The sequence below is a fragment of the Hesperophylax consimilis genome, chromosome 17 (genome assembly GCF_061612785.1).
Source record: "Hesperophylax consimilis isolate HC1 chromosome 17, BYU_Hcon_1.0, whole genome shotgun sequence".
Taxonomy (NCBI): domain Eukaryota; kingdom Metazoa; phylum Arthropoda; class Insecta; order Trichoptera; family Limnephilidae; genus Hesperophylax; species Hesperophylax consimilis.
In genome coordinates, this window is record NC_142852.1 from 9324146 (window position 1) to 9351632 (window position 27487).

The 27487-nt window shown below is 34.5% G+C and overlaps 1 protein-coding gene across 1 annotated transcript in view; it reads right to left on the bottom strand.

The window, feature by feature from the left end:
• Nucleotides 1-696: 696 nt before the first annotated feature.
• Nucleotides 697-27487, bottom strand: part of LOC149415940 (lysosomal alpha-mannosidase-like) — a 39558-nt gene continuing 12767 nt past the window's right edge. The window contains exons 5-19 of the mRNA XM_089641768.1: nucleotides 25043-25176; nucleotides 19740-19950; nucleotides 19175-19247; nucleotides 18895-19015; nucleotides 18387-18525; nucleotides 17200-17290; nucleotides 14676-14944; nucleotides 14165-14298; nucleotides 13408-13489; nucleotides 13074-13192; nucleotides 12137-12288; nucleotides 8522-8646; nucleotides 5419-5545; nucleotides 4439-4548; nucleotides 697-1613 (exon numbers count right to left, since the gene is read on the bottom strand). Of these exons, the coding sequence (XP_089497894.1) occupies nucleotides 1191-1613; nucleotides 4439-4548; nucleotides 5419-5545; nucleotides 8522-8646; nucleotides 12137-12288; nucleotides 13074-13192; nucleotides 13408-13489; nucleotides 14165-14298; nucleotides 14676-14944; nucleotides 17200-17290; nucleotides 18387-18525; nucleotides 18895-19015; nucleotides 19175-19247; nucleotides 19740-19950; nucleotides 25043-25176 (2310 nt within the window). The 3' untranslated portion in view covers nucleotides 697-1190. The remainder of the gene's footprint in view (nucleotides 1614-4438; nucleotides 4549-5418; nucleotides 5546-8521; nucleotides 8647-12136; nucleotides 12289-13073; nucleotides 13193-13407; nucleotides 13490-14164; nucleotides 14299-14675; nucleotides 14945-17199; nucleotides 17291-18386; nucleotides 18526-18894; nucleotides 19016-19174; nucleotides 19248-19739; nucleotides 19951-25042; nucleotides 25177-27487) is intronic.

Sequence of the window (27487 nt, forward strand, 5' to 3'; positions counted from 1 at the left end):
TTGAAAAGTCTCTCTATCCTAAACGTGTGACTGTTTGGTGCGGTTTATGGTCCGGCGGAGTCATTGGACCTTACTTTTCAAAAATGAGACTGAAGCAACAGTTACGGTGAATGGATTGCGCTATCGAGAGATGATTAATGATTTTTTATGGCCGGAATTGGATGGTATTGATCTGGACAACGTTTACTTTCAACAAGACGGCGCTAAGTGCCACACAAGCAACGAAACCATTGATCTTTTACGATTGAATATCAAAATAACAAATCTTATTGGAAAACCCTGTAGTATCATTTAAAAATTAAATTTAGTAGTATGGATAATATGAAATATATTAATATTTGTTTTTGAGTTCAGTTGAGTGGTTTCAGATTCAGTCTGTATTTGGTCTCAGTATATTATCTACTTCTGATCTCCCTATATTGTGTATAAAGCTTTTTATTTGAGATATAAATACTATAATACTATTGTGGGTTATGAATGAGAGTGGGATTTTGTTATAGAGTTTAGTACCATAGTATAGTAATTTTTTTTAGCCAGCATGTTGTATTTGCAATCGTTTTTTGGAGACATAGTCCCACAGAATTTGGACTTTTGCGACTCTTGTGTAATATTAATATAAAATTAAAAATAAGTTCAATATTTGATTGGGAAGTCATTTATTATTTACGATAGAAAAATACAATAATTCACCTCAAGAGAAAATGAAAACAAATAAATTTAGTTGTTGATTTTATTCACTGAAGAAGTAACAAATACATGTGGATTAATAACGGGTCCAAAAGTAAGCTCAATTTTGGCTTACTTCTTCCGCTGAAATTGATAAAACATTGTCAAGAATGTGAAATAATTGATTGAACATGTATTTATATTCATCGATCTTTATGGATAAAATCAATGCCATGTCTATATGTATAAATTCATTGACCTGGACATACGTATAAATTCATAAACCTGTCTATATATTTAAATTCATTGACCTGCCTAAATTTTTAAATTCACTAACCTGTCTTTATGCATAAATTGAATAACCTCTGAAAATTTATATATTTTTATAATAACGTAAATTTATGCTTACTTCTGCTAAAATTAATCAAAAATTTTAAAACATGTAAAAAAATTTCTTGCCCCTGTGAGGCCTAGGAGTAAAAAAAGTGTTTTGTTATTATTTGGTGACATCAGTTGTCTAATCATTAAAAAAATGCAGTAATTATAAACGTTCTTATCTGCATAGGGTCCAGAATAACTTCAAAATCTTCCAATTTTCCATTTTCTTTGGTTCCAGAAACGAAATCATATTTATGTTCATTCTTTTGAGGTACAGAATTGTTCTCATTCCGGGTTACCTTGACCTCGTTAACCCCTTGAGTTTCCGAGGTCAACTTGCTGTCCTGCTCGAGGTAGACGTTACCCGCGAGCGTGGTCTCCCTGACCGTTAGGACATCGATACCCGTGAATATTCCGGCAATGTTGACCTTAACGGGCTTGGATAGGTCTGCTGGATCGTCAGTCTTTTGCAAGAAGTGTTCCAAACGAATCAGAATTGTTTTTTCTTTCCAGGGTTCCATGGTCAAGAGGTGGACGTTAGCGGGCAATACAGCTTTCAGTCCGGAGAACTAGAAAAAGGACAAAAAGGTTTAAATACACTGAGGAAATAAAGAGAGAAAAAAGGAGGATATTATGACATCAAGATGATGGTGGAAGAAATCAGGGATACCCAAGGAGGACTGGCATGATCAATTAAAACAAATACTTGAGTCGGGCAATGTCAAGAGTCAGAACAAAAGTAAGAACTCACTGGGTCCACGTACGCAACGTATGCACAACTGTGTTCCCACGCCAACGTGCAAAATTGTATAACGCACGCAACGCTAATTTTAAACGTAGTATCACAATTTGAGTGGCGGGTATGGGTACCGCCGCCAAGGCCACACTTCATTGGATAACCAACATCTCTACCATAGGTCAACCCAAGTGGTTCGCTACTTTTGGTAACTTAGCAGGGGTGCCCGAGTTCATGGGACGAGGATTGTCTAGGTTTTTCCTTCACACCTTTTCTATTCTAAAATCTTTCTCTCTAGATAGAATGTGAAACTTGTGGAAAGTGTGAAGGGTTTTTTGTGTAAAAAACCCTCCACACAGCATTTGCAAAGATAACACAGGCCTTGAGGGACATTATTTTCTTCCAGGCCTCTTGTGTGGAGTTAATGTAAAACAAGAATCACGAATATCTTGCTAAATTTATCAGTTGTTTATTTCACAATTTGAACAATAAAACCAGCAGCAAATGCCAGTAAACGCCAGCACAAATACAACCTTAAAGTTCTATAAATTCGTTCGAATGCTTTCCATTAACAACATCCTTCTTTCAGACGTCCCACGTAGATGGGGACAGCGCAGATTGACTTTGGATTGGGAGCGTGTGGGCCCAGTGTATGTTTACCTTAACAGAAGGAATGAATGTGGTCTGAGACAGAGTTATGTGGCGGTCTATTCTCTCTGCCTACCCTTACGGTGAAACGGCGTGATGGTAGGTTAGGAGCGCCCTTGGGGTGATTTTCACAAAAATGGCGCTTTACAAAGCATCCAATTAACATTAGTTGTTTGTATTATTTTTTGCAAAAACAAACGCATTAAAAAAGCTCAGACACAATCCAAAAAAAAACACTTTTTTAAGCAATGAAAAATGTTGTGAAAATCTTTAGCAAGTTCATAATAATGAATGTATGTAAGTCACTGTACTTGGTTGCTAGTTACAAGTCTTCGGGTTGTTTCTCAAATTTTAAATTTGATGAATTGTTCAAATTCTTTGAAACAACCCGTCCTTCGTTGTAAGTCACCAGTTATAAATCTTAGCTGAAAGTTCGAAGTCAAAAGTCTAAGTGATTAGTTATGGGCTAAATGAATTAAGGCGATGCACTAAGTCTTGTAAAATTTTAAATTGAGCCGCTATCAATAACAACCCTTACGTAGATGGCGATAAGGTTTAAATTCCCGCTTAACACAATCCGCCTGTTTTGATTTATGCAAGAAAAAAACATGGCCAAAAAGTGTCTTTTATTTTATTTTGTGGATGTTCAGGCATAAATATTTAATTTTTTTCCGATCATTTTATAAATAACTTAATTTTCAACATTATACAATAAAATCATAGCCGAAAATGGGTTCGTAAGTAGAAGATTTTGAACTTTAAAGCAGTTTTCATAGGCCTATACATTATTTTTTTCTGGGCTTATAAAAGGACTTATATAAAAAATACTCGTTTATTTCAAAGGTCAAGAGATGTATTCTATTCGCAGTATTTAATTAAAGCATCTAAAACATTTCTAGATGACCTTACTTTGGGCAATTTGCCACGAAAACAGCGCTTTTTAAATAGTACAATTATTAGTAACCCGTCAGGCCTCTGGCATTTCGGTCATAGAATTTCAACTTTGTAATAAAATTAAAATAAATGGAATATTTATGAACGTATCCGAAAACTAATAACTGCTTTTGGAAGGTGATAAAATACGCTTTCAAATTTTTGTATTAGAAATAAACATTTTAGATGATAATAATGTACCCGGTGTTGCTGGGGGTTATTCTTAAGAGATAGACATATACTATTCCAAATTATCTGTAGGCCTGTTCAAGATATACAATTCCGTAGTACATTATTTTGATGTATCTCTTAAGGTTTAGCCAGCGTTAGCAATGAAAGCGCAAAAAAATTTTTTTTTACCACTTGATTATAAAATATCGCATTTTCTCTACTTTCTATAAATATAATTTCCATGTTTAATATACCTATATAAACTTCGCGGAAGAAATTTACTAAATGATAGTAAAAACCTAATAAAAAACCGTTACATAGTTTAGAAAAACTAAGCGCACAAACAGACAGACACAAATAGCGACTTTATTTTATACTATTTAGATATTATAAACGTAATATCACCCCAGTTTTCTGTTGTTTAATTATAAAAAAATATATAATTTCGATCGATACCTTTGGTTTCATAGCACAACTTAATTCTACTGTGATTAACTTCTAGATTAGAGTATGAAGCGTTATGTTTTCTCTTTTGCAGTGTCTAGCAACACTGAACAGGCGGTTCGGAACTGCTCGGGAAGGCCGAGCACTTCCGACCAAATCGCGTAAACTACGGGCGCTGACGGAGCAGCGCCAGACGAAACTTACCCTGCTAGCGAGCACACGTTACCAAACTAACATTGTACAGCTCAGTTGTAATAGCATTTATCGTAATAAATCTGTAAACGCACCATCAGAGTTTCAATCATCTAACGAGCCTTGAGCAACAGTAAAAGTGTAGTAAACATAGAAACACTAACGCCATTTAGATCATATGTTTATCACCATAGAGTAAGGGAGACAACGATTTCTATGAGACAATGAGCGAATGAGAATATTTCGTGCAGCTAGTAACTAGTAATTTACCTCGTTGTCGTATTCCTGCCATTGAACAAAGGTGAAGTCATCAGCAGATGAGAACAACGTCACAGGTTCCAGCTGTTTCTTCAGGATCAGTTGCCTTCTATATACGAGACCTGCAATCAAAAACATCCATTGAATATTATATAACACTACTTGACGTTTACCCGGAGGCGTTTTTCGGGGTTATAAATGGTTTGAAGTAAAGTTTTGAGGTTATGTATTGTGGTGTAAGTACCTGAATACTGGCTGCATGTTAATGTGTCATACATTCTCTTAATGCCTCTATTTTCATTCATCACGTACGCCTAATTTGATCAAATCTCTACCATTCATTGTTGTAGGTATACTACATCTTTCTACTAAAAGACTTTATTATATTGACGTTGTGGGACTACTTTATAATCCGCTGCTATACGCAAGCGAGCATGACAAGAGGAATCTTCATTCCCGTTTTAGCGTTCGATTCAACCGCCAGTACTACCTTCTTTCTGCCACCGTCACCGCGCTCTGCGTAAATTATAAAAATCGTCCTCAAGAATAAACCAAATCAATTGTGCAGACACTCGTTTCAATCTTCCATCTCCTGAACACAATTTATGGATTGGGAAGGCGCTGTAAATTACAGCTAATTACAAGCGCTTGCCACAACGTTAACTGGACCCCTTATCTCATTCCAGTACAGAGATAATAAGTTAAGACTTCATCGGGAATTTAAACTACTCTGTAAACTGTAAACACTCCTGGTCGTGGAGACTATACGCATTATTCCTTCATGCTTGCGCGATATTCACAGTAAAAAAACGCAGTTGGTGCTCTGCGATCCTACCAGTAATTGTCGACTAATCAACGATAATATTGATAAAAAAACCTTTTATCTTGTTGATCGATTTCAGAGGTTCATGCTACCTAGACTGGATGCCAAAATAATAGATATTGTATAATTATTCGGTGAATAATAATATTATTGTAAAGGGGTGATATACCTTTGTCTTGGATGCCGCCGACATGAAGATAGTGGGTTCCTTTTACTACCAGACCCTTGCCTCGGTTCTGCTCGTTCAACACTTCTTCTACTCCGAATACATCATCATAAAGAAGTCTCCTGTGGACCTGCAAACATATCATCACCATTATTCATTTCGTTTTATTTTTTTATTTGGTACATTATTTTTTTACAATTTATGTTTTCCAGTAATGTAGGCCTCACTGGGTGGCTTGCCCGTGCTGAGGCCTTCATTTTATAATATGAAAATATAATCTACATATTATTTAAAGAAAAAATAATACATTTAAAAAGAAAATAATACATTTGATAAAAATACAAAATACATAATAATACATTTTAAATTAAAAAAAATAATATAATGAAAATAATCTTGTGTGTTTTTAAGTGATGTGTGTTTATATTGGTTTTGTGTGTTACGTGTAGGTTTTATTTTTATTTTATGCTATGACATTTTGGTAATATTGTCTTTTCTGTTCTTTAATCCATTTTGTAATTTTGTGTGTGAATTTATTTTTATTTTCCTCAATTTTAATTTCAAGTTTTACACTGTTGAAAGCTTTTATAGCATGGTATTGGTAGTGTCTTTGTCCAAAGCTTGAATCTACTGTCGGAGTTTTTATGTTTTCTTTGTACGCTTGTCTAACTGGTCTGTTAGTGTTATTTTGTGTATGTTGAAAATTTTTTTTTGTCAAAAATGTAGTTTAGTAGTGTTTTAACGTATAATTGGCGTATATCTAGTACGTCACAGCTGTTGAATATTTGGTCTGTATCAGTCAGTCTATGTTTTTTTAGTATTACCTTTAAGATCGTTTTCTGTGCGGTTTCTATGTTATTGATAGCCGAGTTTGTTGCTCCTCCCAAAGCAATAATTCCATATTGTATTATTGATTGGCAAAGTGCAAAATATATTGTTTTCAATTGTTTTATTTTATATATGTTTCTTATGTTTAGGAAAATGTGTATTGTTTTGAGAAGTTTATTTATGATTTGTTTGATGTGAGGTATCCATCTAAGGTTATGGTCAATTACGATTCCTAGATACTTTATTTGTTCTGTTTTTTCTAGAGGAGGGCAATCGCAGATGTTGGTGTTTAAACATTCTTGTATTTTTATGGTGTTTGTGTTGTTTTTTTGGCTGTCCCGTGCTATTTATACTGTATGTTGTGAATTTTGTCTTTGATATGTTAAGTGTAAGTATGTTTGAGTCTAGCCATGTTTTCACTTGCGAGATTCCCAAATTCGCTATGTTATATACATTATTCCAATCCTTAGATTTGAAAAGTAAAACTGTGTCATTAGCATAGCTAACTATTTCACCGTCTATTTTCATTCTGCAAAGTTCATTTATGTAAATAGTAAAAAAAAACGGGCCCTAGAATGCTTCGTTGTGGAACTCCATATGTAATCGGCAGTGGTTTACTAGTATGGTTGTTAATTTTGACTTGTTGAGTTCTGTTACTCATATAACTTTTTAATAGTTGAAGTTCCTTGCCTTTGATACCCAAGTTTTCTAATTTTTTAAAAAGTGAATTGTGGCAGATTGAGTCAAAGGCTTTAGCTAAATCTAGATATATCGCTATGCATTTGTACCCTTGATCTAAGTTGCTATGTATATAATCTATTGTACATGCCAAAGCTTCTTTTGTGCCTATTTTGTCTCTTAATCCATATTGGTTATTCGAGATTAATTTGTTTTCTTCTAGGTATTTTATAATTTGGTTTTTTAATACTCTTTTGAAAATCTTTGAAAGCGAGTTTAACTGAGTGATTGGTCCATAGTTAGTTATTTCCATTTTGTCTCCGGATTTATAAATGGGGATAACTAGTCCTTTTTTAAGAGTACTAGGAAAGCAGGAGTGCGTTATACTAAGGTTGATTAAGTGTGTTATAGGTTTTAAAATTTATGAGATTAATGAAACTGATTGCATCTGATTTAAAATGAAACTGAAACTGAGTGATACTGATTAAGACAGATTGAGACTGAAATGGATTAAAAGTGAAACTGATTGACACTGATTAAAACTGAAGGAAACTAATTGAAATTGATTGAAACCAACTTAAGCTTGTTGAAACTGGTTGAAATCGAATTAAATTCTTTGACTTGAAATTGATTGCTACTGATGGAAAATGAATGAAGTCGATTTCAACTTATTGAAACAGTTCAAAAAATATATATGATAAAGATATATAGGGGCAGATTGAAATTGAAACTGATTGATGATAGTGAAATTTATTGAAACAGATTAAAATTGATTTAATTGATGAAACCGAATGATATCGAATTAAACATTTGGATTTTGATTAAAACTGATGAAAACAGATTTAATTGATTGCCTTGAAATCGATTGCAACTGACAGAAAATGAATAAAACATATTTCAACTTAATGAAACAGTTTGAATAAATGAAAATTATTAAGTCATATTGAGGCAGATTTAAACTGAAACTGATATATGAAAGTGAAATTTATTGACAGATTAAAACTCATTGACACTGATTGCATTGATAATTTGGAGGATTGTGACTATCGCCAATTTAAATGAGTTATTGGCTGAATGATCTAATTTGCAGAATCCAAGATTGCGTGATTACCATCGGTGTGTAATAATGAGAATACGGATATTTCCAATTCAGTTTTTATTTTAACAAAACTCACGTTACAATACTTTATGAACAAAACAGATCGCGTACGTTAGAGGAGATTTGGGGCTAAACCGACTGCTAGACCGCTGGAAACAGAATAAATTGATAGCAGTCTCACAAGAATTTGGGTAAAAATAATGTTGTCATTATTTTCGGAAGATGTAAGCTCCCCATAATTTACCCTACAATGGAAACTAAATGAAATCCATTAAAACTTGATTTTGATACTGATACAAAACCGATTTTAACACATTGAAACTGACACAGAAACTAATTAAAATTGATTGATGTATATACGTATAGAACTTCTAAATATACTACTTTCATAATAAAGAACTAGTCTTATTTTGTGAAGTTAAGAAAGTAAATTATAAAAAGTACAGCGTAAAACACATCCAAATATTATTTTTAATTTTAATTAATAAATAAAATGCTGACCATAAGTTCTATCTCTCCATCCTTGAGGGATGAACCTCCCTGTGACCTATCAGTGAGCACAGAGAGGTCCAGATCGTTCTTGGAGTCGTGAATTGCAATCACAGATGTCACTGGGTAGTAGTTTCCTGCAAATTAAAATATAATCCGTTTTATTATATTACAACATGCCTTGCATTGGTATGCTTGGTGCTCTATCGAAGCCAGAGTCAAGTAGCCTCTCAGAAGTAGGGCGTACTGGAGGAGGCACACTAATTCTTTTGATATAACGAGTCTACATTTAATTTTTCAAAACAAGACCTCAAAAATGTCCATGCATACAATGTTATTCGCAGTATGCAAGTGCTGCGTATTAGTAACTTGATAGTAAGATCTATTCTATTTGGTTAGTTTAACAGGTCATATGTACAAGGTATCAACCATAACAGGTAAACATAAGAATTTACAGCCACCTGCAAAAATGAAAAATTATGAGACAAAAGAAAATGATGAAATGTGCACCTCATTTTGTGGTGGGGGGGTATCGTCACTCGATCCCAGACAGTGCTAGGCGGAGAAAACAGGGCATTGGATAGGTTTCACGAGGATCAAGTTCCGCGCCCCTAAGCCAGGAAACCGGTTGTGCCTTGACGAAAGATGTATGTTGGGATTGGGAAGATCCCGAAGACAATGAGGAGAAAGCGTCGGAGAAGAAATAATAAGCTTGGCGTACTGTACAAGGACCGCAGATACTGTAGACAGTACACAATTGCTGACCCCTGTACAAATGGCAAATGGCCACCTCTTGTCTGGTCCAAAAAAAAAATCCTCGACTCTGTGCAGAAACGGGCAGTCCATTTGGTAGATTCCTCTGTCTTAAGGCGAAATAGGTAGACTTGACCTGAAATTTGGCATTTTTGAGGCCAGTTTTAGACGTATGGACACTTTTCTAGAGAAAAACACAAATTGATTTCGAAAGATCGTTATTTTATCTATTTAAGTTAAATGTTAAATTTTGAAAAATAATATTATTTTCATACCATAATAAAGTGTTACCGTTCGACGATGCGCAGATTTGTTACATTTTCAAAGGCGAAGTTGTATTATACAACAAATATTTCAAATCATATATTAATACAGTACAAACAATCAATAAATTATCTATCATATGTATGTAAAAGAATTTTGTTTTTATTTCAAATAAAATTACTAATAAATAAATCCGAGGACGCGTTTGGTGACGAAAATCCCTCATTTTGACTATTTATTTATGACCTTACAAATTGGTATAGTTGAGATTTTTTTACAAAAATAATTTACTATGATATTATTGAAACATTAAAAATAATTTATGACCAAGAAATATATTCTTAAAGTATATAATAGTAATTAATTTCGATTCGCGTTTATTGTTTGTTCGTTGTTTCTGATTACCGCGGCGCAAGCCGAAATTTTATCATTCCCCGCTGCGACAGGGCGGAGAGCGGACGTATACTCCACGCCAGTCTACTTGATAACATTTTAACGAAATTCCTCGTTTAAAAATGGGGAGAAAAATACTATCGGACAAAAGTTTTATAAGAAAACAAAAATTTCGTCATCAAAAACGTACATGGGAGAAATATTTGCAGAAAAAAAACGGGTTTGTCATATTTAATTATCCTTGTACATTGTACGTACTCTATATGCTACAGGGTCGTTCAAACGAATCAGTCAGAATACGCATATATTTTTTATAACATTTAGCGATAATTTTGTGTTGTTTAATTTTCAGGGAAAATAATCACCTACCGACGAATGATTGTGATTCTGAAGCAAATATTGTCTCTAAAATTCCGTCGGTATGTGTAATTTACATTAATATTATTATTATTTTATTATGTAAATAGGTAATACCTACAATATATTGTGAATCATGGATATTATGGTGACCGAAACCGTCAATATCGGGGTATTTATAAACTAGCAATTATTCCCGGCGTTACGCGAGTTACACGCACAAAACCATACCCTTATATACATGGTGTCGGGAAACGCGTAGTATATTACTGTGACCGATTCAACTCTAATTACCGCGGTAATTATAAACAAGCATTTACTACCCGGTGTTGCGCGATTTACGCGCATGCAACATAACCACGTGTACACGGTGTCGGGAAACTCGTGGTGAAATTACGGTGACTGAAACCGTGAATATCACGGTAATTATAAAATATCAATAATTCCCGGCATTACGCGAGTTACACGCACAAAACCATACCCTTGTATACATGGTGTCGGGAAATGCATGGTATATTACGGTGACCGATTCAACTGTAATTACCGCGATAATCATAAACCATAATTTACTACCCGGCGTTGCGCGAGCAACACGTATGCAACAGTACCTTGTACACACGGTGTCGGGTAACTCGTGGTAAAAAGTTTCCAGTCATGGATTCAACGTTGGGATAAGTATATCTCTAGTCAAGCACAGTACTTCGAAGGAGATTTATTCCATTTCCATGTAAACTTATTTGTAATAAAATTTTCTTAGTTACACATTAAGCTGTACAATTTCTGTTTCGAAATCTTCCTCATATAAATATATTTAACTGGCTACAAAAGAGCAGGCAATGCCGCATTTTAGTCTATGCGTATATGATTCCCGTCAAAATAACGGTTTTGATTCGTGATGTGCGATTCAAATCATGTTTTTGTTAATAATTTCTATTCTATTGTCCAATTCCCTATTACATTGGTATAATTCAACATATTTAGTATTTTTAGTGTTACTTTTTGTCAGTTTCATAATGTCATATTGTGAATTGAGCTTCTTGTTTTAGAAGAAAAAAAAACGAGGTTATTTTGATATACTTACTTTAAGTATTAGAAATAAAACTTACTGGTAATACCTATCTTACAAACGGATAAATATGTAAGACGAGAGATTTTTTACAATCAAACTTAATGTTAATCACTTTTGTAAAACCTATGTAAAATAAAATTTAAAAAAAAACAAGTGAATAAAAATATTTGAAAAATTTAAAAAAAAATGTTTATTCAAATACCTACCTATTTTGTACCTACTATGCCAACGCACTGCATTTGTATTTATTTATGTTTACGCACTCCGACGTATAATTTACAAATATGTATGTAACTACTTATAAGGAAGAAAGCTACAACCGAAAATTCAAACACAATAATTGTTATTTCATCGGAACCATGCTGTAGGTTTCGACCGCCGCGCGGAATGTACGCCTGGCAGTGGAATGAATATGGTATTTCTGTCTCGTTCTAAAAACGTCTGATTGCGAGACTGTCTTTTGACCAAATTCGAATTCTCGGTCGCTGGTTAATACGCCTTAACAAACGGATTGCAATATTCAAAGCAAAAACGTCAGGCGAGAATGCTATCCTTGATCCCTTTGGCACCTGTGCATACACCTACACCGTACACTGTTAGAGTTCGTCACATGAGAACCGGTAGTTTCTACGACTTGTTCTTGAGTTCGGCTCGGCTGTGAAACGATTTGCTGACCTTTTCATTTCCTCCCTCCTACAATTGAATAAACTCATGTTCACTCTTTGCTCTCTTCAAAAAGACCATCCACACATCATCCCCAAAGATGGCACAGGCCTTGACAGGTGACTTACCAGCGACAGGTTCTTCTAACTTCACATCCCACGCTGGCCTCTGATCTCTGACTCTCTTCAATAACTGCCGCCCGTTGGAGTCAGTATAGAAGGTGCCAGCTGTTTCAAAATCTGTCGAGAATCTTGATATAACTTCCTTGCCTACACCGTCCCTGCAAATATAAAAAACAGTCCATGTCAGACATATTATCTACTAAACAAAGTAAAATGACAGAGGAATGAAATAAGAAAAATAATCATCTGTCAAAAGAAGCAAGGCTAGCAGTCCGCAAGGGGTTTTGATACAAACCCTGACGTATGGAAGGGAGGCATTGAACTGGCAAAGAAATTTCTGAGGAAATCAGAATCATAAACGACAAAAGCCAAGCTATGAGCATTTTGAAAACAATATTTTAAATATAAATTATCAAAAAAATGAAAAGTAAATATTCTACTTAAGAAGCAACTTCTTCTCCAAAAATAATAATAATAATTGTCTTTATCCCAGAAACTAATAACATCATATTTTTATTTATATATTATAGCTACTAGTAGTACTTTTTACTTACAATATTTTTTTTCCTACTTCTCTTGATTCTATATGTATATCTACAATAACATAATGTACACTCATCTTCCAAACACAAGCGAATGCTTCTCTGGAAGAGTAGTATTAAATATTGTCATTGTAAATTGGAAACCTTATTACTTACATGTACTTTTTCCTTTAATAAATAAAAAAAAAGAATGTATGAAAAATACTGAATGGTTGTAGAAATAAGGATCTGAGATGACTGGATGACTAAATGACTAGATGGTTTGATGGATAGATAAATAGACGGCGGGATGATTAGATGACCAGTTGACCAGACGACTGGACGAATGGATGATTGGATGACTGGATGACTAGATAACTAGATGACTGACTGACGAGATGACTGGATTGGAAGGTACTCACTCTACGGGGATAGGTCCCACCACCCATTCGAACTCCACGTGATTACTGTCCTTGTAGATCCTGATGGTCTGAGAAGCCCAGTCTGAGAACCGCTGGTGTAACTCCTCAACCAATTCTCCCTAAACATACAAAAACATTATTGCAAATCCAATAAATATATATTTTTAGTACCTGATAAATGGGTTCTTTAAAATACAAATTACTAAATTAAAAAAGAAAATTTTCATGTTAAAGCTTAAATACAGTTATAATTGCATTAAACTCCAGGCAGAAAAATCTGTGACAATATTCATTATGTCCTAATAACGAATGCTTTAATAACAACGAAAAATACCTTGGAGAATGTGTTCTCTGGTTTGGTAGAAATGGATTCGGCAGTCGTGAATTTTGGCCTAAAGATATATGCTCCAGATGACCTGAAATCAAAAACAATAACTATTATTTAATCATTCCTCCAGTCATTATTCATATACATGCCTCGTTAAAACTCGTTCTCGGCCCACTTGAGTTTTTGATCAAATTGTCACAACCTGTCAAGGATAGCGATCATGTTATTACGCTTGTCAGCTGATCAGAAGTAGATAAAAAACTGAAACGATTTAACATTTAATGACAATGATACATTTCATGATAATTGATGATAATGTTACATTTGTTGACAATGTTACGTTTGTTGACAATGTTACGTATGATGACAATGTTACGTGTGATGACAACGTTAAATTTGAAGACAGTATTTTATTTTGTGCCAATTTTACGTTTGATGACAATGTTACATATGATGACAATCTTACATTGATGACAATGTTACATTGATGAAAATGTTACCCTTGATGACAATGTTACATTTGAATGTCTGCGGAACACATTACGGACGAATTGTTTCACAAAATTTGAACAATTCGTCAAAGTTAAAAATAATATTTGAAATTTTGTACATGTTCTTCATTCAAGTTCTGCAATCATGAATCACAGAACTTAAATAAAATAGAACTTCTATTTAATTTCTTTGTTTTTTAAATTTTCACAAAACTTGAAAATTACTTTCGAAATTTTTACGAATAGTTTTATAAAGTAGGCTTCTATCTTACCTATCTTCTGAAGTGTTTGCCCAAAAACTATCATAGTACATTAGTTCTTGCTTTAGATCAATTGTGAGGTTCTTCTCGGCGATGTATAGTTCACTGACGAAACCGGTTTGTGGATCCACAGACAGCCTGAGTTTCTGTAAAACGAAAATTAGGTTATTAACAGTTCGATCGACACTGTCACATCTGCCTTGATGATATTATGGAAACTAACGCTGTTCAAAACACGGCATAGTACCCCAAAAATATAAAACGATTTCAAGAGTCCCAACTACTCAAAACCGTCTGGAGCCTGTGAGACTATCGCATCACCGATTTGGGTACGTTGTGCGGCTGAAGGTAGTGTGGAGAGTACATACATACAATTCAGATCTGTTCACCAAACACGGACAAAGCCACTTCAAGCAACATTCTGAATGGTGGTCTTATACCAGGGCGATTCTGACATTATCGAACATGCTGCAATTATAACAGCAAAAAAAAACACTTAAAATGAGAAATGAAAACGACTCACATCATTAGCAATGGAGTTCTCGTCATCAACTGCCTTATTGATCACTTGCTCCAAGACCTCCACCAGCATACCCTGGTCTGCCACCATTCCATTCTCAAGTTCCAACTGCCTCTGGTTTCCTGCTGACGAGGATATGTAGAAGGCTCTGTACCCTAAAGCTGGCAGAGCCTCAACTAGGAAGACCAGCTCTTCAGTGGCATCAGAGACACGACTCAATTGGTTCAAGGAATCCACTGATATTTTCATAGTCTGAGTTGATAATTCTTTTCCTGTAATACAAATATTATTGAAATTAGCTAAGGTAACATCGATTATTATGAAATTGCATGCAAAACAAGTTCATCCAGCAATGCTTCGATATTGCTAATGTCAACCTCGGACGTCTCTGATTTGTTCCACCGTTCGCTACCACACTGTATACCAAAAAGTTACTGTTAAATAACTACACAACATTGACATTAATTCGATTGCTTGTGTTAAGATTTGTTTGGGCTTGATGAAGTTTTCAATAACAGACGCATGTTTTTTTTTTGTTTTTACCGCACAAAACTGCATTTCACTTTATTTGATGTTACAAAGAGTTAAATTATTCCCGACCCGGACAAAACACTTTTACTAATGGTCTGCAGACCATAATGACTGCTTGTTACTATTTTATAGGAGAGAAGAAGAAGGAATCCAGTCGGCGAGGCTTTTTTTAATCTAACCAAGTAAAACACATTGACAAGCTAATTGTAAACAAACATTGTCAAAGAAAGCCAATTGATAAGGCAAAACATCTATTTTATCTGTTAGCCCTAGTTTTACCTCTGACCGCTGGGTGTTAAGCAGGAGCCTGTAAAGTAACTGGTGGTGAACTTTGCTAATATACATTTTTTGCTAATGTACATTTTTAACAGCTTGTCTCATTCTGGTGCAGAGATATTGCGTTAAGTATTCATCGGGCGTCCCCGATTTCTTATACCATTCAAACCATTATCTTCAAACACTTCTGGCACTATTAATAACACACTTTAAAATTTTCAGCTATATCGGTCGACTAGTTTTAGAGTTTTGCGATCACAAACACACGAATGCTGAATTTTGATTGGATTCCGTTTGCTTGGAGAAGATTAACAGTCTCTAAGCAGGTTTTTATTTCCGAACTTGTCTAGGTTTGTGCTATCCCATAAAGCCTATAAAATCTACTGGCTACAGGTATTGAAGATACAATGCGTTGACCGCTGTAAATTTTCCTACGTTTGGTTTTTAATTCGCCCGCACATATTCATACCTTCGAATATTGATACAAAAACAGATTAACTGTTGAATGTTATTTAAATCCAATAAATTTACTTATATTTCGTTGTTTATCTTATGTTTGTAGGCTTTATAAAATAACTTTAAAAAAAACCATACATTGTATTTTAACAGAAAATTTTCTGTACATGTATATTAACGTTCTTAAAAACTAAAAATAAGGTATAAAAACATATTTTCCGACTTTAGGTCCGGGTTAAATCTAAATCTAAAATTCCCCACAGGAAAAACTAAATCCTTTCACACACTTTTCCACAAATGATCACCTAGTCAATCCACACTATGCAAGTGCATTATATAAGCAAAATAAATACAAAACAATACAAGAACAACACGTCAACTCACCAGAGATCAAATGGGAAAATAATTCACCGACTCCAGATATTTTCATATCAGAGGGTTCGGCAAATAAATTAAATTAAATAAGATAATAAATCAAATAAATAATAATTAATTAAATTTAATAAATTACATTACGCAATACTATTTTTGATTTAAAAACATTAAGGACGGGTTGTTTCGGAGAATTCGAACAATTCATCAAATTTCAACGTTCATTTTCAAGTTCTGTGAAAGATTTTTTCAAGTTCTGTTTTTATTTCAGTTTTGTCAAGCAACTAGCCTACAATGATATAATAACAGAACTTCAATAGAACATTCACAGAACCTGAAAATGAACGTTGAAATTTGATGAATTGTTCAAATTCTCCGAAACAACCCGTCCTTAGAATGGTTTATTTCGGAGAATTTGAAGAATTCATCACATTTCAATGTTTATTTTCGGGTTCTGTGAGTGTTATATTTACGTTCTGTAATTATATAATTATAGGCTAGTTGCTTGACAGAACTGGAATAAAAACAGAAGTTGAAAAAAACTTTCACAGAACTTGAAAATGAACGTTGAAATTTGATGAACTTTTCAAATTCTTAAAATAAATTAAATATATTGTTTACTAAAAATAAACTTTAATGTTTAAAAGTTGCAATATTTATATTTTAACCACGAAAAAGTGTAAAAAAGCTTACTAAAATATAACTATTTAAAACGTCGCGAGTCATTCTCTTTTATTATTTTACAGCTAGTGGATTCAATTGCATGATGTTTGGTCATTCAAGGAACAACTTTTTTGCTTCATCGGTTCATGGATTTTCAGTTTATTTCTTTTATATCGTGTGTTTATTATGTTGTCCTTTGACGGTTGTATGGAAACTATAAGCTGCTTACCGTCATTATCCAGGACAACATAATCTCCGCCTGTTATTGGAACTCTGACGGGATGGTCGATGGTATGACCAAGAGGATTGTACAGAGTCACCTAGAAGGAAAATATACAATATTGTTATCATCAGCATGCAAATGACAGATTAACACAAACGTGGATGTCGGAGGACAAACAAGAGTAGACGGGAAAGTATACACAAAGGCAAAGAGGAATTACGCAAACACAGAAGGAAAAGTAGACGATTACATAAGAATGCATAAAAGGACAATGGAAGACAAAAAAGGATAAAGGAAAATAAAAGGGGACAAAGGTGGGCAAAGGAGGACAGCAGAAGCGAAGTAGGAGAGCAACAGGAGTATAAAAAGGACAATTGTAGACAAAAGGAGGCTAAAGGAAGATAGAGGAAGACAGCAGAAGAGAAACAGGAGAGCAACAAGAGTATGAAAATGACAATGAAAGACAAAAGGAGGATAAAGGAAGATAAAGTAATACAGCAGAAGAGGAGCAGAAGAGCAACAGGAGTATAAAAATAGAAAAGGGTGTTATTTTTAATTAGTTTTAAACGCCCTGATGGGGTCCTACATGATTTTAGATTTTATGTGATTTACTGCGTGATACAGATATAAGAAACGTTTTTTTAATGTTTATACAACAAAACATTAAAAAACATAAAGTTGGATTTAAATAATATATGTATATAAGAGAATAAAGAAATAGAAAGAAAAAAACGGAAACCATGTTTTAAATGTATTAAATAATAAAATACGCATAATACACTTTACTTTTATGTCGTTTGTACAATTTTTCTTAAACTATCACTTTAAAAATTTTTCGGATATTATAATAATATGTATGCAATCATGTTTAAATATTTGAGACAAACTGAGAAAGATAAAAAATTATCTTTCCAACGTCGAACAAATCACATGTCTACGCATTATAGAAAAAATAAAAATCTTTAATACGTTTGTACGCCCTGGTCAGATCTGACCATTAGTGCTTCTGACGAAATGTAATGTTTGTGGCTAGTAATGTCCTACCGAGTTTTAAAGGGTTAAACAACAAAAGTTAAATAATTTATTGTTATTGAATGAGGACCTAGGAAGATAAAAGAGGATAATTGGGGACATAGAAGGACAAAGGAGGGCAATGATTGATCAAAATAGGACCAATTGACGGAGGTTCTTACCACAAAGTTTCTGGACTCCTCAGAGACCGAACACTGCGTGATATTCAGTTCGCACATAGTGAAGGATAGATTGGGCACATCTTTGGACATCTCAGGCCTGTCGCGCTGTTTCTCGGTGGAGCCCACAGACATCAGCTTGCTGGAAGAAGTACGATACTAATTGCATGATTGAAGATCGATAATTTTATAAAATCAACGATTCATCACCGTATTCAAACTCTTTAGGTACAACTAACTATGCAGACGGTCACAAATCAACTGAGGCGAACATGTTGAGGGGTGGATTCGAGTTTCGTTAGTAACAATTCAATCGCATAAACATATTAACATTTGATCGTCTCCGGTAAACCGCTAAATTATGAACATAATGTGACAATATGTACTTGAACCATAGCTCTTTTTTAATCTTAATTGTGCAAACAATAATTTAAAAGAGTGCGCTCTCCACGGTTTCTTTTATATGTATTTTACAGACGTTAATCAGCATATAAACAGTTAATTTTTTTACTTTAAGGCCTCTCTAGTGCTGATCATGCAATCCTTGATGCCCTGGTCCAGTATCCTGGCATAGTCCTTGGCGACATGCTGCCTCTCTGTTCCTGTGACTGCGTCATGATGTTGCATAACACCTGTGGTAACGAAACACTGTTAAATACGAATACGATTATTTCTGATGAAAAACTAAGTAAATCACCAGACAGAGATGACAAATCGATACACAACTTCAGCAATTATCAAAAAAATGCTACTGAAGTAAAATATTACGAATGAGTAGTGCGTTTTCTCACCTAGTGCGGATCTTAAGGCTTCCAGGCCGGCATTTTCGGCTGAGTTGGTCAATGCGTTGAGCTGTTTGCACACCTAGAAAACAAATAAATATGTTATTAGGTACGAGAGAAATATATATCTGACAACCAAAGGAAGGAGAGGAATTTGCTAGAAGGAAATGGGTATGAGGGGTGGGTAGGAATGTAGGGATCAGTATGACAGGAGTGACGGACGAATAAACACATTCCTCGCACTGCAGCACAAGGCGATGGGTCGCGAGACCAGTTGGTGAGGTCAAAGGATCTCCCCAAACCAGCCTCTCCTGATCTGGAACGCCATAGGTTGTTGGCCAGGCGTAGCCTGAACACACCTCATCCGATTAACCCGGGCACTCCTGCTAAATCAGCAAACGTAGCAAACTATTTGGGGTGACCTATGGCACAGGTGCTGTGTATCCAATAAATGGTTATTTAGGCGGTGGTACCCAAACCCGCCTTACAAAATGAAAAGGGTCGGATAAACAATACCTAACTGTACTAACAAGACCAAGTAAGAGAAGACTAAGAAGGGGACCTTGAGGCATACCTGCAAAATGTTATTTCCTCTTCTCTCAAAGTACTTGAGAGTGGGTCTTGAAGTGAAGTAGCCAGTCCAGTAAGAGTGGTCGTCAGAGGCATAAGGGAAGAAATCATCTTCCTTGGTGGGTAGAGTGATGTTAGCATCCTGAACCGCCTTGATGTAGCAGGAAGGTGTTGAGTAGAATAAGGTCATCTTAGGTTCCTTGGCGTTTACGTATCTGCAAAAATCAAATCATTATTAGTGTATTCTTTTTTATGTTAATTAATTTGCTAACTAGCCATCACGCCGTTTCTCTACAGGGGTAGGCAGAGAGGACTGAGTGCCACACACACACACCTTGCTTCGTCCACATTCATATACCGTCCTTATAAATGTGAATTTTTCCAATCAAAACATCTTAATTCTCTTAAATTTGGGAGTTATTAGGGTGCCGCCGCCCCGGGAACCATTCATCTGATAACCAACACCTCTGCCATAGGTCATCTCAAGTGGTTCACTACGTTCGGTGACTTGACAGATATTCCCGGGATCATGGGGTGAAGATTGCCTAGGTCGTAGCAGCAGATGCGTCCGTCCACCTATTGAGAAGTAGGTACTACTTAGATCTTTTTACCTCCCCGGACTCTCACAACCCATATCCATGCACCACAGTGGGAGGGATGAATTCAAAACGTCCGTCACTCCTGGACACACTGACTCACAGCTTCCAACCCATTTCTTATTATTTTTTTTTTTTTTTTACTTTATTTATTTTCATTTCTTTACATATATTATACATAATAATAGACAGTAAATAATAACATAATATATATTACCAAATTGTATACACAAGAAAATGAAAACCCACTAAGGCACTGCCTGAGTGTGGGTAATATAAAACCATTACTATATTTCAAGTACCTAAGTATAATATATATAAGTAGAAAAAGTTTTTTTTTATTTATAGTTATTATAAAAGTAAAGAGAAAACATTACGTACAATAGTTTATAAAGTTTCAGCAAGTGAGTTGTAGAAAGGATCAATAAATTTATATAAAAATTGTTTCAATATCTGCGTCATTCAGCCATAATTTTACCTCCTTAACATATTCTATTGTTTTATTTATCATTTGAGTTTGTAGTGGTAGAAGGTTAAATGTACGAGGACCAATGAAACTGCTATGTGTCTGCATTAATTTAGTATTTGTTTGGGGGGTGTAAAATATATTATTTGTTATTTTGCTCATTCTGTTTTCATTTATTTTGAAATTATTTTTGTTTTTAAATAAATATTTCAAAGTTTGTAATATATATAATTTACGAATGTTAAATAATTTAGATTCTTTGTATAATAGGTCGGTCGAGAATGTTTTATTTTTGTTATATATGACTTTAATTATGTGTTTTTGAATTATTTTTAGGGGCTTAATAAATGTATCAGGTGCACCACCCCATCCTATTATGCCATAAGTGATTGCAGATTGCACCAGGGAGAAGTAGTAAATCATTTTCAATTTTTCAGAGTTTAAAATTTCCTTGAGTCTCCAAAATATGTAGGTAAGATATCTTAGTTTAGAAGTGGTTTGATTAATATGAGATTTCCAATTAAGATTAATATCTATTGATACTCCTAAATATTTTATATTTTTGACATTAGCGAGTTCGTTGCACAGGAAGCACATTTCTTGATTGCAAATTGTATTATGGATTCTAATTTTAAGGTTGTCTTTTGGTTTGTTTTTTATGTTTTTGTAAAAAGGTAAGTAAAATGTTTTGCTGTAGTTTAATACAAGTTTGTTGTATTTTAACCATTTTGAAACAAGTGAAATACATATTCGATTCCCTTTAAAAAAATCTACACGACATTCTCAAAGATGACAAAGGCCTCGAGGGAAATTATTTTCCTCGTGGCCTACTGGGTTGAGTTAATACAGGGTTTTCCAATAAGAGGTATTATTTTGATATTCAATCGTAAAAGATCAATGGTTTTGTTACTTGTGTAGCACGTAGCACCGTTTTGTTGAAAGTAAACGTTGTCCAGATCAATACCATCTAATTCCGGCCATAAAAAATCATTAATCAATCTCTCAATAGCGCAATCTATTCACCGTAACTGTTGCTCCAGCCTCATTTTCTAAAAAGTAAGGTCCAATGACTCCGCCGGACCATTAACCGCACCAAACAGCCACACGTTCAGAATAAAGAGGCTTTTCAACAATAATTCTTGGGTTTTCCGAGCCCCAGATGCGAAAATTTTGCTTGTTGACGAAGCCACCGAGGTGGAAATGGGCCTCATCACTCAAGATGATTTGCATTTGATTCTCTCAAGTGAATTTTAATAATTTCAATGCGTTGTTGAAGCGTGTATCGTTCCATTTTTATTAATGGCGTAGTTTCTACTTGTCAAATGTCAAAAAATGACAGCTTCAAAAGTAACATCTACCGAAATAGCGGGCTATTCAAAATAACACCTCTTATTGGAAAACCCTGTATTTAAAAAAATGTCTTCCGATGTCTCTAGTTTTTTCATCCATTTTACCATGGTAAATTATTACCTCATAATCATTGCAAGTTTATATTTCGTAGTTTAGATTATTGAAGGAATCACTTTTTAGTTTGATTCTATGACGACCGCTTAATTAAACCAATTAACTATAGTTGCTCCACATTTAGAATACTGCTCCTAGATATTGTATTTGGCCAAAGACGGAAACTTGAACAGTGAGATGTATACTAAGGAATGCCAAATGTGCAAAAAATAATCGTGTGAGAGACGAGCTGAATTGGATTCCAATAAAAGTTAATCGTATGAGAGACGAGCTGAATTTGATTCAAATAAAAATTAATCGTCTGAGAGACGAGCTGAATTTGATTCCAATAAAAATTAATCGTATGAGAGACGAGCTGAATTTGATTCCAATAAAAATGAATCGTATGAGAGACGAGCTGAATTTGATTCCAATAAAAATTAATCGTCTGAGAGACGAGCTGAATTTGATTCCAATAAAAATTAATCATCTGAGAGACGAGCTGAATTGGATTCCAATATAAGAAAACTTTTATAAATACTTTAAGGATGAAAAAATAATTTGTAGTAAAAATATTAATAATTATAAAACCAGAAACGTTGAAAGTATGTTGCCTCTTGTATGCTGATGATGCGGTGCTGATTGCTAACAGTATGGAAGATCTACAGTCTCTCGTGTCTAGGATGAACGAAGTATGCATGAAGAATGAGTTAATAATGAATGTAAGTAAGTCTAAAGTAATGGTGTGCGATATAGCTGTGAATGAGGAATACTTGTCGCAGGTGGATGAGTTTGTGTATTTAGGAAGTATGTTCTAGAGAGATGGGAAGGCTGACAGAGATATTGAAACAAGGGGAAATGCAGGGAACTCCATTCATGGAGGACTGAACGCAGTTGGCGCTAACTAAACATTGTCCAATGAAGCGAAGCTAGCAGGCCACAATGGGGTGCTGGTACCTACCCTGATGTATGGAAGTGAGGCATGGAACTGGCAGAGAAAGGATTAAAGTAGACTGAATGCTGTTGAAATGAGATCCCTGGGGCGTATGTGTGGTAACTCTGATGTAAGCGTAATGAGTAAGATCAAGAAAGGGACGCTTAGATGGTTTGGGCATGTAGAGCGAATGAGCGAAGAAAGGAGTGTAAGGAGAATATACGATGCAAATGCGAATGGTAGCAGAAGTCGGGGACGCCCGAGGAAGACATGGCACGACCAAGTGAATCAGATACTTGAATCGAACCATGTCAAGAGTCAGAATAATAGAAGAGTGTGTATGAGACGATGTATGAATGTGAATGAGGCAAGAAGTGTGTGCCAAGACCGAGTTCTTTGGCGGTCCGTCCTCTCTGCCTACCCCTGCGGAGAAACGGCGTGATGGTTAGTTAGTTAGTTAGTTTAAAACGTAAACAGAATAAGACAGTCGAATATGAGAAAAACAGAGTCACATAATTGCTTAAAGGACTTAAATACACGATGAAATGCCTGAAATTCTGAAAAAATTAATTATTTTAAAAACTGTTGTTTTGTTTACTGCAAAAATATTATCTTAACAGTAAACAAAACGATGAAATTCAACCATGTACATAATAATTTATATACGTTAAATCTTTTAGAAATAAGACAGGGGTTCCCAAAATGGTCTACATGGACCCCCAAGGGCCGATATGGGCTTCCTGGGGGTCCATGTCAATGAGAAAATAATTTGGAGTCCGTGAGATTCAAATGACCCTTATTTACATCAAGTCATCAACATTTAGGAGTTCCGTAAATGACACATAACACCTAACACAAATAACACAGTTTACGTAATACTAATAATAGACTGAGGAATTACTTATTTGATATTTGTAATTTTATATTTCATTTTTATTTATTTATTTATTTAAGGAGAAAACACAGATACAGACAGTAATTAGAAAATAATTTTGTAAAACAATAACTTGAGAATTTGCCTGCATCCTAACTATTTCTCACTGATTATATTTCGTAAAATTATTGATTGAGGTGTATTAATAGAGTCTACGTTCATTTTCATAATTAATATATTGAAGCAAAACATTGCATATTGGAAGCCGCGAATTTTCCAAGTTTCTCAACTTGTTTTTGAAAAACGTACAGGGTAATAACGGTTTGGTCTACCTTCAACATGTAATTGTTCTTCACAACAAAGTTTGAGAACATTTTAACAATGGAAATGGAAAGTTGAAGAATCTGTTATCATATGACAAGAAGAACTGATACATAGATATGATTCCGTGATACATGCGTAAGCACTCACTTCACCACAATCTTTACACATCTGCCCTGATGATGAACACTGTAATGCTGTCCGAAACGTTGGCTAAAGAAGCAGATAGCGCAACACGGCATAATACCCCAAAAATAAATCACTTTAAATAATTAAGCGATCTAATTATCTATTTGCTAGCAATATTGATAACTTTAATATTTGTGCATATGCAGTTATTAGTTAATATGGTATTTGGCCATTTGAACACGTGTGCGTCTTCTTTCAATTTTAAGAGCTTCGTTAGTTCAACTCCGTTCAACGCCAGTAATTTTGCATTATTAAAAAAAAATATTTGTAGATTGACAGCTAACCGAAGCTTATCTGTTACTTTGGAGGTTGCGTTAAAATTTGTCTATCGGCCGTCGAAAATTTCTTAAAATTGTTGACAGTGCTCGCAAATATCGCTAACTGACCATGGTTAAAGGATTCAGTCAATGTAGGTTTTGTCGATAGAACGTGCTAGATACCCTGGGATAGTGATAATAGAATAAATGGATAAATGAGAACTTACTTGATCAGTTTGTCCAGGTTTTTGTACCACACGTGCGCATCCTGGTAGTTGAAGTCATTCCCCATGGTAACTATCACATTGTTGGTGGCGTAGGCGTTCTGTTGCTTTTCGATAAATCGCACAAAGTCCTCTACCTTCACAAATAATAAAGATTTATTTATATTTTCGTTTAAATATAATATATTTTCAATTACGCTTCATTGTGTATTAGTTTTCCTAACTATTAAATTCAAACAATGTCAAAAATTATTAACCATACGACTTCCCAGAAGAAATTTTCTAAATGATAGTGAAAATTTCATCAAAATCAGTTGCGTAGTTTAGAAGAACTAAGCCCACAAAAAGACAGAAACGGATAGTAACTTTATTTTATACTATTTAAAGATTTATAAAGAAAATTACACCAATAAAACTCACCCCTTAGATAGCATAAGCAGTACATTCGAATCAAATGACTTAAGGGTAAACGTAACGCACGTTATACTCTACTCTTTCATAGATTGCGTTAATTTAATCATTTCATCAAAGCAAACTTTTCGTAAGTTATGTTTTAAAATATTAAGACCAATTAATTATTTGTTTGCGCCCATTCATTCGCAATATAAATATGAATAAATAGTTAAGTTCGTGTAAAAACGAAATTCTTGCGAGAAAGGCACACAAATACAATATAGTATCGGTGATTTAATCCAATATTGTATTCGTACGCCTTTCTTGAAAGAATTGTGTTTTCATGCGATCAAAACCATATATTCATATATCATTGAAGAAGAATTAAATACTAATAAATCTAAAAGAAACATGAAACAGAACAAGACAGAAAAATAAAAAGATAACTGAAGAAGCAGTTGACTTAAAATTAGTTTGAAATAAAATTTTAAAATTAAAATTAAAAATAGTGGACAGGATAGACCTCTCTGGGAATTCTCGCATAGATTTTGCTCTGCAGGTAAAGTGATAATGAATTATAGTCATCTATGTATTAAGTAGCTGGATTCATCCGAATTATATTGTTTGACAAGAGAGGGCACCACTAGTCCTGATTGTCATCTTCTGTTTTTAAATATTTTTGTCACAAGAATAGTGACAATTATTTTACAAGCAATAATTATTAGTCTGAAACACTTATCCACATTGAAAAATCTCCTGATAAAAGATACATGACGCCAACGGGACTTGAACCCGTGTCCTTTCGATTTCCGGTGGACAGCTCTGACCACTGAGCTATGGCGGCTTATCTCTTATCCGCGAAATAATTCAATATACAGGGTGTATCGGCAAGTACTCGACAAACTTTAACCAGCTATTCCTTAGCACATTTGGAGTAAAAAATGTTATGGGCGCTTTGCAGTCCGGTAACATTTTTTTTCCATTAAAAACAAAAATAAATAAAAAAATCCACACTCCGTCAATGTCGCATTGTTTCTCGTGTTCAACAGCTGCTATTAGCAAGTGTATCAAAAAGAGTCCTCGCTCATTCGTACACACTAAATAATAATAGTTAAAAATGAGACGAATGGTGGCGTGCCATTTCGTTGTGATTGTGAAAGCGCGCCAACGTAGGTACGTACGTACATTATTCAACGAAGCTCGAACAAAATATTGCAAAAGTCAAACTTTGACAAAGGATAAAACATTGGTGACATGTGGTGAAAATATGAATAGTAAATTTTTTATTAAAAAAAAATGTTACCAGACAGCAAAGTGCCCATAACATTTTTTACTCCAAATGTGCCAAGGAATAGCTGGTTAAAGTTTGTCGGGTACGTGCCGATACACCCTCTATACTAGTGTTTCATTCAACAATTACTGCTTATTACATTTTTTTCACCTGAAACAACCAACTTTATTTTTCAATGTGGATGAGTGTTTCAGGCTAATAATTATTGCTTGTAAAATAATTGTTACCCTTTGTGCTATGCATAAAAAATCTTGTCTTAAACATTAGTTTACCAAAAAAATAGTAATTAATATTTGACAAGTTCTAGTATCTTCACCAAAAATGTAGACAATTTGTCTCGACGCCATCTAGTGAGAGAGTTAGCACTTACAATGCCGTTCTCATATAAAATAAAGTTGGTTGTTTCGCGTGAAAAAATGCACCAAGCAGTAATTGTTGAATGAAACACTAGTATGTATTGAATTATTTCGCGGATAAGAGATAAGCCGCCATAGCTCAGTGGTCAGAGCTGTCGACCTGAAATCGAAAGGACACGGGTTGATGTCCTGTTGGCGTCATGTATCTTTTATCAGGAGATTTTTCAATGTGGATGAGTGTTTCAAGCTAAAAATTATTGCTTGTAAAATAATTGTTACCCTTTGTGCTATGCATAAAAAATCTTGTCTTAAACATTAGTTTACCAAAAAAAAAATAATTAAGAATAATGACAGTAATTTAGAATTACAATGTGTTAATTCAATTGATTCTAAATTCTACTCTCTTGA